The sequence below is a fragment of the Natator depressus genome, chromosome 7, assembly GCF_965152275.1.
Source record: "Natator depressus isolate rNatDep1 chromosome 7, rNatDep2.hap1, whole genome shotgun sequence".
Classification (NCBI taxonomy): Eukaryota; Metazoa; Chordata; order Testudines; family Cheloniidae; genus Natator; species Natator depressus.
In genome coordinates, this window is record NC_134240.1 from 119,261,899 (window position 1) to 119,274,492 (window position 12,594).

The 12,594-nt window shown below is 47.8% G+C and overlaps 1 protein-coding gene across 1 annotated transcript; it reads left to right on the forward strand.

The window, feature by feature from the left end:
* The first annotated feature begins 248 nt into the window (after positions 1-248).
* Positions 249-9,008, forward strand: CALHM2 (calcium homeostasis modulator family member 2). The gene is made up of 2 exons (XM_074960066.1): positions 249-791; positions 6,658-9,008. The coding sequence occupies exons 1-2, from the start codon at positions 249-251 to the stop codon at positions 7,072-7,074; spliced, it is 960 nt and encodes a 319-aa protein (XP_074816167.1). The 3' UTR covers positions 7,075-9,008.
* The last annotated feature ends 3,586 nt before the right edge of the window (positions 9,009-12,594 follow it).

Below are 12,594 nucleotides of genomic sequence, written 5' to 3' on the forward strand. Positions count from 1 at the left end.
AGGTGGGAACGCAATCTAAGAGTCCCAACTCCACACCTCTGCTCTAATCATTAGATAACACTGCCTTTCTTTGTTGCAGATTTACAGGATCTTCTAGTATGGAATGATAAAGCTCATGCCAGTCTGCTGCCTCTCGAATATTGGCTCTATGATTCACGTTTCTCAGTGCTGTTATTGTCGTCGTAGCCAGCGAGAGGAGAGAGGACCCAGGCTGCTGTAGGCATCTCTGATTGGGTGCTCAATCCAAGATGGCTGCCCTCATCACTGAAAACTTCCGCTTCCTTTCTCTGTTCTTCAAAAGCAAAGATGTGATGATCTTCAATGGCCTGGTGGCCCTGGGCACGGTGGGCAGTCAGGAACTCTTCTCTGTGGTTGCCTTCCACTGCCCCTGCTCTCCGGCCAGGAACTACATCTATGGACTGGCTGCCATTGGAGTCCCAGCCCTGGCCCTGTTCCTCATCGGCGTCATCTGGAACAACCACACCTGGAATTTGGTGGCCGAGTGCCACAAGAGAGGGGCCAAGAACTTCTCAGCTGCAGCCACCTTCCTGCTCTTCGGCTCCATCATAGGGCGGGCTGCCGTGGCCCCTGTCACCTGGTCAGTCATCTCACTGCTCCGCGGAGAAGCCTACATCTGTGCCCTCAGTGAATTTGTGGATCCTGCCTCCCTAGATGAATTTCCATCCAGATATGGACCGGAGACCCTGGCCAGGTTCCCTTGTAAGGACATTCCAGGGAACTTGACAAGTTTTAAGGAAGAAGTTATAAGAAGACTAAGATATGAGTCCCAGGTATTGATTTACTTGTATGTCTGGGTGTGGAAGGAATGTTGACAAGGAGTTAAAGGAGACTGGGAGCCAGGTCTCCCGTGTACTATTTCTGGCTCAGGATGAGAGTGAGACTGAGAGCAAAGATTCCAAGGCTCAGAGACAGAAATTGAAATCCTGGCCCCATTGAAGTCAATGGGAGTTTTGCCATTTACTTAATTGAAGCCAGGATATTACATAGTGTTGTCTAGTGGTTAGAGCAGGACACCTGGGCTGTATTCCCGACTCTGCCATTGACTTACTGTGTGACCTTGGGAAAGTTACTTTCCCCTTCTGTGCCTCATTATCTTCCTCTCTGAGGGAGATAATACCCACTTTCCCCTCTGTGGCTCAACCTATGTACCAATAAATTCTCTTTGAAACGGCAGCATTGGGAAGCCAAGATAAGCAAAATGGGGAAAGTGGCCCTGAAACACTCAGCTCTGTTCTGAGCTGTGACAGGGCAGGATGCCCATCCTGTCTCTTTTCAAGCCACAAACCGCTCAGAGCTCCGTATTTACAATATCGTACACTCCTTAACTCACTTGGCCAAGGAGCGGGGAGACAGAAGGTACCTTCCACATCGGAAGTAGGGGGTGAGGGGGCAGCAGCATCAGGGCCCACTCAGACTCCACCTCCTCTTGAGCACATTCTTCCTGTGGTAGCTTTCTCCAGCCCATCCCCAGTCTATCAGTTAGGCACAGCTGTGCCCCTCCGGTTCACTCTGGGGTGATTTAATTGATGTTCCCATGATCAGAGTGCTGGTAGAGCTGCTGTTGCCCAGCCCTCTGTCACAGCAGCCCATGCCTGTGAGCACCGTGTGTCCAGAAATCTGGAATGAGTTACACCTAATCTGAGGTGCGAGCTGTCCCAGGACCAGGGTTAGCTTCCAGAAACCTGTACACTTTTTACATTAATAATCTGCTTTGGGGGGAAGTTTGCTTTTAAGACACATGTTCATGGCTTTGTGAGGACCTACCGAAAAGAAAAAGAAAAAATGCAGCATGTGTTAGGTGCAAGAGGACAATACATTATCCAGACACCGGGAGATCAGTTATCAGAACCAACTCCACATCAGCTGACCCAGCGCTTTGCAGCACCATAGAATCATAGAATATCAGGGTTGGAAGGGACCTCAGGAGGTCATCTAGTCCAACCCCCTGCTCAAAGCAGGAACGATCCCCAATTAAATCATCCCAGTCAGGGCTTTATCAAGCCTGACCTTAAAAATATCTAAGGAAGGAGATTCCACCACCTCCCTAGGTAACTCATTCCAGTGTTTCACCACCCTCATAGTGAAAAAGTTTTTCCTAATATCCAACCTAAATCTCCCCCACTGCAACTTGAGACCTTTACTCCTTGTTCTGTCATCTGCCACCACTGAGAACAGTCTAGAGCCATCCTCTTTGGAACCCCCTTTCAGGTAGCTGAAAGCAGCTATCAAATCCCCCCTCATTCTTCTCTTCCGTAGACTTAACATCCCCAGTTCCCTCAGCCTCTCCTCATAACTCATGTGTTCCAGTCCCCTAATCATTTTTGTTGCCCTCCGCTGGACATTTTCCAATTTTTCCACATCCTTCTTGTTGTGTGGGGCCCAAAACTGGACACAGTACTCCAGATGAGGCCTCACCAATGTCGAATAGAGGGAAACGATCACGTCCCTCGATCTGCTGGCAATGCCCCTACTTATACAGCCCAAAATGCCATTGGCCTTCTTGGCAACAAGGGCACACTGTTGACTCATATCCAGCTTCTCGTCCACTGTAACCCCTAGGTCCTTTTCTGCAGAACTGCTGCCGAGCCATTTGGTCCCTAGTCTGTAACGGTGCATGGGATTCTTCCGTCCTAAGTGCAGGACTCTGCACTTGTCCTTGTTGAACCTCATCAGATTTCTTTTGGCCCAATCCTCCAATTTGTCTAGGGCCCTCTGTATCCTATCCCTACCCTCCAGCATATCTACCTCTCCTCCCAGTTTAGTGTCATCTGCAAACTTGCTGAGGGTGCAATCCACACCATCCTCCAGATCGTTTATGAAGATATTGAACAAAACCAGCCCAAGGACCGACCCTTGGGGCACTCCACTTGATACCGGCTGCCAAGTAGACATGGAGCCATTGATCACTACCTGTTGAGCCCGACAATCTAGCCAGCTTGCTATCCACCTTATAGTCCATTCATTCAGCCCATACTTCTTTAACTTGCTGGCAAGAATACTGTGGGAGACCCTGTCAAAAGCTTTGCTAAAGTCAAGGAACAACACATCCACTGCATTCCCCTCATCCACAGAGCCAGTTATCTCCTCATAGAAGGCAATTAGATTAGTCAGGCATGACTTGCCCTTAGTGAATCCATGCTGACTGTTTCCGATCACTTTCCTCTCCTCTAAGTGCTTCAGAATTGATTCCTTGAGGACCTGCTCCATGATTTTTCCAGGGACTGAGGTGAGGCTGACTGGCCTGTAGTTCCCAGGATCCTCCTCCTTCCCTTTTTTAAAGATGGGCACTACATTAGCCTTTTTCCAGTCATCTGGGACCTCCCCCGATCGCCATGAGTTTTCAAAGATAATGGCCAATGGCTCTGCAATCACATCTGCCAACTCCTTTAGCACTCTCGGATGCAACGCATCCGGCCCCATGGACTTGTGCTCGTCCAGCTTGTCTAAATAGTCCCAAACCACTTCTTTCTCCACAGAGGGCTGGTCACCTCCTCCCCATGCTGTGCTGCCCAGTGCAGTAGTCTGGGAGCTGACCTTGTTCGTGAAGACAGAGGCAAAAAAAGCATTGAGTACATTAGCTTTTTCCACATCCTCTGTCACTAGGTTGCCTCCCTCATTCAGTAAGGGGCCCACACTTTCCTTGTCTTTCTTCTTGTTGCTAACATACCTGAAGAAACCCTTCTTGTTACTCTTAACATCTCTTGCTAGCTGCAACTCCAGGTGTGATTTGGCCTTCCTGATTTCACTCCTGCATGCCCGAGCAATATTTTTATATTCATCCCTAGTCGTTTGTCCCATCTTCCACTTCTTGTAAGCTTCTTTTTTATATTTAAGTTCAGCAAGGATTTCACTGTTAAGCCAAGCTGGTCGTCTGCCATATTTACTATTCTTTCTACACATCGGGATGGTTTGTCCCTGTAACCTCAGTAAGGATTCTTTAAAATACAGCCAGCTCTCCTGGACTCCTTTCCCCATCATGTTATTCTCCCAGGGGATCCTGCCCATCAGTTCCCAGAGGGAGTCAAAGTCTGCTTTTCTGAAGTCCAGGGTCTGTATTCTGCTGCTTTCCTTTCTTTCTTGTGTCAAGATCCTGAACTTGACCATCTCATGGTCGCTGCCTCCCAGGTTCCCATCCACTTTTGCTTCCCCTACTAATTCTTCCCGGTTTGTGAGCAGCAGGTCAAGAAGAGCTCTGCCCCTAGTTGGTTCCTCCAGCACTTGCACCGGGAAATTGCCCCCTGCATTTTCCAAAAACTTCCTGGATTGTCTGTGCACCGCTGTATTGCTCTCCCAGCAGATATCAGGGTGATTGAAGTCTCCCATGAGAACCAGGGCGTGCGATCTAGTAACTTCTGCGAGTTGCCGGAAGAAAGCCTCGTCCACCTCATCCCCCTGGTCCAGTGGTCTATAGTAGACTCCCACCACGACATCATCCTTGTTGCTCACACTTCTAAACTTAATCCAGAGACTCTCAGGTTTTTCTGCAGTTTCATACTTGAGCTCTAAGCAGTCATACTGCTCTCTTACATACAGTGCAACTCCCCCACCTTTTCTGGCCTCCCTGTCCTTCCTGAATAGCTTATATCCATCCATGACAGTACTCCAGTCATGTGAGTTATCCCACCAAGTCTCTGTTATTCCAATCACATCATAATTCCTTGACTTTTCCAGGACTTCCAGTTCTCCCTGCTTGTTTCCCAGGCTTCGTGCATTTGTGTATAGGCACTTGAGATAACCTGCTGATCGCCCGTTTCTCAGTATGAGGCAGGAGCCCTCCCCTCTCACGCGCTCCTGCTCGTGCTTCCTCCCGGTATCCCACTTCCCCACTTACCTCAGGGCTTTGGTCTCCTTCCCCCGGTGAACCTAGTTTAAAGCCCTCCTCACTAGGTTAGCCAGCCTGCTTGCGAAGATGCTCTTCCCTCTCTTCATTAGGTGGAGCCCGTCTCTGCCTAGCACTCCTCCTTCTTGGAACACCATCCCATGGTCAAAGAATCCAAAGCCTTCTCTCCGACACCACCTGCGTAGCCATTCGTTGACTTCCACGATTCGATGGTCTCAACCCAGGCCTTTTCCTTCCACGGGGAGGATGGACGAGACCACCACTTGCACCTCAAACTCCTTTATCCTTCTTCCCAGAGCCACGTAGTCTGCAGTGATCCGCTCGAGGTCATTCTTGGCAGTATCATTGGTGCCCACGTGGAGAAGCAGGAAGGGATAGCGATCCGAGGGCTTGATGAGTCTCGGCAGTCTCTCCGTCACATCGCGAATCTTAGCTCCTGGCAAGCAGCAGACTTCTTGGTTTTCCTGGTCGGGGCGGCAGATAGATGACTCAGTCCCCCTGAGGAGAGAGTCCCCGACCACCACCACCCGCCTCCTTCTCTTGGGAGCAGTGGTCGTGGAACCCCCAACCCTAGGACAGTGCATCTCATGCCTTCCAGTCGGTGGAGTCTCCTTCTGCTCCCTTCCCTCAGACGTATCATCTGGTCCACTCTCCGCATTAGTACCTGTGGAGAGAACATGAAAACGGTTACTTACCTGTATCGGCATTGCTGGTACATGGACGTTCCCCTTTTTTCTTCTGGAGGTCACATGATGCCAAATTTCTTCACCGTCCTCCTGTCCCCGATGTGCAGCCTGCTCTGAATCTTCAGAACCTTGTGCCCGTAGAAGCATATCCTGACGTCTGTCCAGGAAATCTTCAGTTTCTCTTATGCAACGCAGGGTCGATACCTGTTGCTCCAGACCTTGAACCTTCTCTTCCAATATGGAGACCAGCTTGCACTTTATACAGACAAAGTTGCTTCTGTCCTGTGGAAGAAAGACAAACATAGCACATCCAATGCAGGTCACAACAGCTGAACACCCCCCATCCATATTACCTTCCTTCTATGAGCTTCCTCAGGAGTTGTAGTAATTACTCAGAGAATCTGGCAAGATGTAAGCCTCAGTGGGCTCTCCCCAGGCGAACTCCCAGGCAAACTCCTTCTGTTAGCTGCTGTGCTGTTCACTGCTCAGCTGGTTCGCTGCTGACTGGCTTTTTATACAGTCAGGCCCACTTAAGGCTCACCTGGAACAAAGCACTCCCACTCCCCGCCCTTTTCAAACAACCAATCAAGCACACAGTCAAACTGTCCTCACAACAAACACTCAGATACATGTTGGATCTGAGTTAGACAGACAAGTCTGTGCACTCTGCAGTGATCCCCTTGTGGCCCAGTCAGGAGCAGAAATGATGGGGTGTCCTTGAATTAGAATAGAAGGAGTTGCCCAGGTCAAGGTGCATTGGCCACGCTATGAGGGGTTCCAAGTCTGGAGTAGGAGGGGAAGCTGCAGATCAGGACTGAGGTTCATCAGCTGAGCTGTCTTGGCTCCAGTCTGGAAGAGCAGGAACGGTTGCCGGTCAGGACTGAAGGGCATTGGCAGAGGATTGCTGCGAATCTCGCACAGCACCTGCTTATGCTATAGTCAGTGGCTATCAGTACGGCATCATGTTCACAGAGACAAAGAATCCAAGGGCTGGTGTCCTCCTGAGCCAGCATGAACTGGGGAAACGCCAGTATGAAATGGGGCAGGTTCTTTAATCGGAGATTGGACTGATGAGCTGTTCTGATGTAGCCCTCTCTGTCTCTTTCTCAGCTCTTTGGATGGCTGCTCATTGGGGTCATCGCAGTCTTGGTTTTCCTCACCAAGTGCCTGAAGCACTGCTGCTCACCGCTGAGCTACCGGCAAGAGGGCTACTGGGCCCAGTACCGCTCTAGCGAGGCCAAGCTCTTTCAGCGCACCGCCGAAGTCCACTCCAAGATCCTGGCCGCCAACAATGTCAAGCAGTTCTTCGGCTTTGTGGCTCTGAATAAGGAGGAGAAAGAGCTAGTGGAGGAGTTCCCAGTGAAGGGTGTCCAGCCAAGCCCGCAGTGGAACGCCATCACTGGGGTCTATATCTACCGGGAAAATAAGGGCTTCCCACTCTACAGCCGGCTCCATAAGTGGGCCAAAGGGGTGGAAGGGAACGGGCCAGGGCCTGATGGTCAGGAAATGGTCTTCCTAGCCACATAAGAGAACCAGCAGCCCAGGAGGATGACGGGACCAGTTACCCACACCATCTTTGCGTCACAGTATGTTCAAATAGGTAAAAACGGCATAGGTGCACAGCTAGTCGATTTGCTGCTAATTCTCCTCCAAACAGCTGTTCCTCCTGGGCACAGCACGGGAGGAAGGATGAACAGCTTCAGGATAAAGACCAACTGCATCGTGCCAGGAACCCGTCTCTATGACACAACCAGGCACTGCTGCTCCCACACAGAGGACATGGCACCTAAAGCAGGTATGTGCACCCTGTCTCCAGACTATCAGTGCTCCAGCCCTCCTGTTTTGATGCACAGACAGAGCCCCCAGGTCCTGCGTACACAAAGACATGTTACAGATGGGAAACCAGATACAATACACTGCCAGCGTTCCTCCATCTCAGCCACGAATGCTGCAGCCTCTTTGCTCTCCTTCATTTCAGAGTCAGGACAAGACCACCAAGCACAACTTCCTATTTTATTATTAAGAGTTTATCTTGCAGTTCTGTAGCATAAAGAAATTCCCAGGGCAGCTGCTGGGCAGCTGCATCTGGGGTGGAACACAACAACAGTCCATCAATGCACCAAAAAACTCCAGAGTCTAAGGGTTTGTCTACATGAAGGAAGGGAGGGGGTAGTATGCACTAATTTGGATTGGTGCACATTGAAATGACCTGCATTCACACAATGCAGACCCTGAAAGCACAGTAGCACCATAGTTAAAGGGTACAAAGTTCACCAGGCATTGAGTTAATACAAACCTATGTTCATGTATGCACATTGCTCATTCACACTATTTTGGCAGTCCTCTAAGTGCCTTCCCACACTGGTTTGCATGTCCCCAGGACTGACCTGTCGGTTTACCTGTGTATTGTCCCCCTCCGCTTCTCTGGGGTCAAGTTGCACTGATGCCAGCAAGTAGGACACTGATATTGCACAGGGAAATTTAATGAAGTGGAATGTAATTACCCAATGGGAAACTGGCCAGGACACCAAACACCCTCTTTCATGAGCACAAATGATCATCAGCTTGGTTTTATGTATCTTGAAGACAGCACCGTCAGCAGACCTGCATCCTGCTGAGCTGGCTTCGGACAGGTTGAGTCATTAACACCACTTCCTGCAGCATCTTGGGCTTCTCATCCAAGCACTGACCAGCTTCGCCCCTGCTTAGGGTCTGAGATATGGCAAGCTCATAATCAGACTTAGTTACAGTGCACACTCTTGACACTTAATTGTATCAGTTAAGCATCTTCCTCCTACTGGAAGGAGACCAGAGACCAGCCAGCCAAAAGACTGCATTATGAGCACGTTTTGTGCCTGTAGAGACTGAGGTTTGCACTGATGGGAATCGGTGGGATTCAGCCATGGGAAGCAGTGACCACTCCTCCCTTCTTTCACTGGGCTTTTTAAACTGTTTCCACTGCCTTAGATGGCTCCTGAATGAGATCCTTGCAGATTCTCTCTCAGGAACTAAGTTCCACGCTGAGAAACAGACGGGAGGCTGAAATGTACCACTGTCATTGCACTATTGTGTTGTCCACTGGCTGGACACTTGATTTGAATTTATAGCATTGCACAATTCACCAGTCTCTAATTGCATGTTGAATTACATACACTCAATTGTCTCTATTTTAAAGGTTGGCAGCATATTGGAGTTGGCTTTTCATATTTATAATGCTCCTTTATATATGCGCCTCGTTTTTATGCACTTTTGCTATGGCCTTTCATGGTACTGTCAACCCCAAGTGTACAGATATCATGAGTCAGGCACTTCAAACTCATGCGACTCGATTAAAAATTAAGGTTTTCTTAAAAAAAAATAAAAAATAAATTGACAGGTTTCAGAGTAACAGCCGTGTTAGTCTATATTCGCAAAAAGAAAAGGAGGACTTGTGGCACCTTAGAGACTAATCAATTTATTTGAGCATAAGCTTTCGTGAGCTACGGCTTTTTCTCTTTGCTTTCTGATTTCTGAACATTTTGGGTGCAGCTGGGTCAAAGAAAAGCGTGAAAATGTGAACACGAGGGCCAGAAACTTACTTTAATTTAAAAAAACAAAGTTCCGATTCTGTCATGTTCACACGACTCCAGGAGCTGACGGTTTAAGCAGACCTCCAACTATCATGAGAGGTGGTGATATTGCTTTCATAATCCTTGCTGCACTGATCTGGGTGCAGGTTTTACAGAGGATCGATGCAGTGGGTGAAGGGAGGACCGGACCCTGCTCTGTCACTCTGCTCTCTTGTGAGTAAGAGCTGGAGCATAGCTAGCAATTGGAAACGGGCGCTGGGGGACATCTCACGGACTGCTGGTGCTAATACACACAGGTTGTCATCGCTATACATCACATGCTGGCAGGAAGTGAAGTGATGGCAGTCCCTTCGCTAAGGTGTTTGAGTTGGGTTTTTTAATTCTCCTTTTCCTTTACGGTGCAGACATTCTATGCAGCTCTCCTTGGCGATCTACAACAGACAACGACCAGGACGCTTACAAAAGCCTGACAAACAGAAAGAAGTCAGGATTTAGCATAATGAGTAACTGCTGTTCATGCCCATCAGCTGAGCCAGGAACTCAGGCTATAGCAAGCAATCGCACCACCACTCCAGCAGCTTCTAGCCATGGGCTCTGCTGGTTATCAACTAGGAATTCAGCAAGGATTTTATAACGAAGGAAGGAGCCCAAGACTAAGTTAGGAACAGGCTGTTCCTCTCTCAGGATACCTCCGTAAACCCAGGCAAAAATTCAAAAATCAGGCACTGTAGCCAAGATTCTTTTCCACTGCCTCTCTAATGGCTGAAAAGAGCAAATACAAATTTGCTTTAAAGATCACAAATTAATCTTAGATTCAACTAATTACAACCCACACCCTTCTTACTGAAGGTTAAACAAAAGCGTCACAAAGTCATCTTGCAAGAGTTTATTTTATAACATTTTGAAGGGCCCATAATCCCACACCTCAGATTAATCCCCCTGACCCTGAGGCCACAGAACCAGCCTAAGAAGATGGTTCTCAACCTGGGCTGATGTTGATCAGTGACAGCCTTCTGACGCTCATTCCTTCTCTACATAGAAAGGAGGGAATGAAAGGTGGGCAGAGGCGCGTAAACACAGACCATAAGAACGGCCAGACTGGGACAGACCCAATGGTCCAATTAGCCCAGTGTCCTATCTTCTGACAGTAGACAGCACCAGATGCTTCAGAAGGAATGAACAAAACAGGACAATTATCGAGTGATCCATCCCCTGTTGTCCAGTCCCAGCACCTGGCAGTCAGAGGTTTAGGGATACGCAGAGCATGGGGTTGCAATCCTGACCATCGTGGCTAAAAGCCATTGATGGACCTAGCCTCCATGAATTTATCTAATTCTTTTTTGAATGTAGTTATACTTTTGGCCTTCACAATATCCCCTGGCAACAGGGTGATGGGGCATTGTGTGAAGAGGTACTTCCTTATGGTTGTTTTAACCCTGCTGCCTATTGATTTCATTGGGTGACCCCTGCTGCCTATTGATTTCATTGGGTGACCCCTGGTTCTTGTGTTATGTTAAGGGGTAAACAACACCTCCTTATTTACTTTCTCCACACCAGTCATGATTATATAGACCCCTATCATATCCCCCCTTTGCCATCTCCTTACCAAGCAGAACAATCCCAGTCTTTATAATCTCTCCTCATATGGAAGCTGTTCCATATCCCTAATCATTTTGTTGCCTCTCTCTGTACTTTTTAAAATTCTAATATATCCTTTTTGAGATAGGGCGACCAGAACTGCATTCAGTATTCAAGGTGTGGGCATCCCACAGATTTATACACTGGCATTATGATATTTTCTGTTTTATTATCAATCCCTTTCCTAATGTTCCTAACATTCTCTTAGCTTTTTTGACTGCCACTGCACATTGAGATGTTTTCAGAAAACTATCCACAATGACTCCAAGATCGCGGTCTTGAGTGGTAACAGCTAATTTAGACGTCATCATTTTGTATGTATAGTTTGGATTATATTTTCCAGTGTGCATTACTTTGCACTTATCAACATTGAATTTCATCTGCCATTGTGTTGCCCAGTGACCCAGTTTTGCAAGATCCCATTGTGACTCTTCACAGTCAGCTTTGGACTTAACTATCTTGAGTGATTGAGTATCATCTCCAAACTTTGCCACCTCACTGTTTACCCCTTTTTCCAGATCATTTATGAATATGTTGAACAGCACAGGTCCCAGTACAGATCCTGGGGGGACCCTGCTATTTACCACTCTCCATTGTGAAAACTGACCATTTATTCCTACCCTTTGCTTCCTGTCTTTTAACCAGTTACTAACCCATGGGAGGATCTTACCTCATCTCATGACTGTTTATGTTGCTTAAGAGCCTTTGGACTGTACCCAGATTCGGAAGGGAACAACAAGAGATTCTGCTGGCGGACTATTTTCCAGTAAAGGGAAGAGGTCACATTTTCTTTCATGAAGAAGGGTTGGACATTTGGAATTAGGCTCTTCAAGTAGAGGTATAACACCTCAGCTGGAGAAGCACAAAAGAACTCCCTGATACTATACTTGGTTTCTAACGATATAGTTTGTCTTTTGGAGTTAAGTGGATTTAAAAAGAGGAGAGCAGAGGGAGGTTTTGCTCAGAGCTTTCTGGAAGATGTCCAAGACAAATATTAGTTAACAAAAGAACTGGTAGCAACCTAATCTGATTTAGGAAGTCACAACTTCCTTTGCAGTTGGCAATGGGGGTGTATGGAGATATGTTTCTGTGTGTTAGATCTAGTCATTGGCCCTTTTGATGAAAAATGTTCTCTAAGAGTCACCACTTGCATGGAGCCCCTTGGACTCTGCATGATGGTCCAGTGGTTAGGTTGCTAAGTCTGGGATTTAGGAGATGATGGGTCAAGTCCCTGTTTTGCCAGATCTCGTGTGTGACCTTGGGCCAGTCACTCCACCTGTGTCACAACTCCCCAGCTGTACAAGGGGGTAACAGCACTGCCCTACCTCAGCGGGAGGATGTCAGGATAAATTCATTAAAGATTGAGAAGGGCTCGGATACTACGCTGATGGTAGCCGTATAAGAACCTTAGATAGGCAGTCGTATTCCAAGTATGAAAGGGTTAAAATGGGATGCGTTATTTTTCAGCAAGTAACACTTGGTTTCTTCTCTCAGTTTAATGACCTCTTAGACAGCTGCTGCTGAGGCAGTCTCCTTTCTAATTACTGTCCATCACAAGCCGTGTTTGTTACCCTAGAGTTGCTCATGAGCAATGGATCAAGTTTAATTGGATGGCCGTAGGCTTTAAGAGGAATCAATCAGGCAGGTGGTTGTGCTAAATTGCTGGCAGCACAAAGGCACTGGAGACAAATCTTTAAAGACACCGAAGCAGGTGAAATGCGAGAACATTCTTAGTGATGCTGGGAAGAGCGAGGGGGTAGGAAAGAGAAGGGAGCTTATGCCAAATCATTGTATTTAATGATGGAGAGTCACTAACTGCCCCATTTCGACAGGAAAGCCA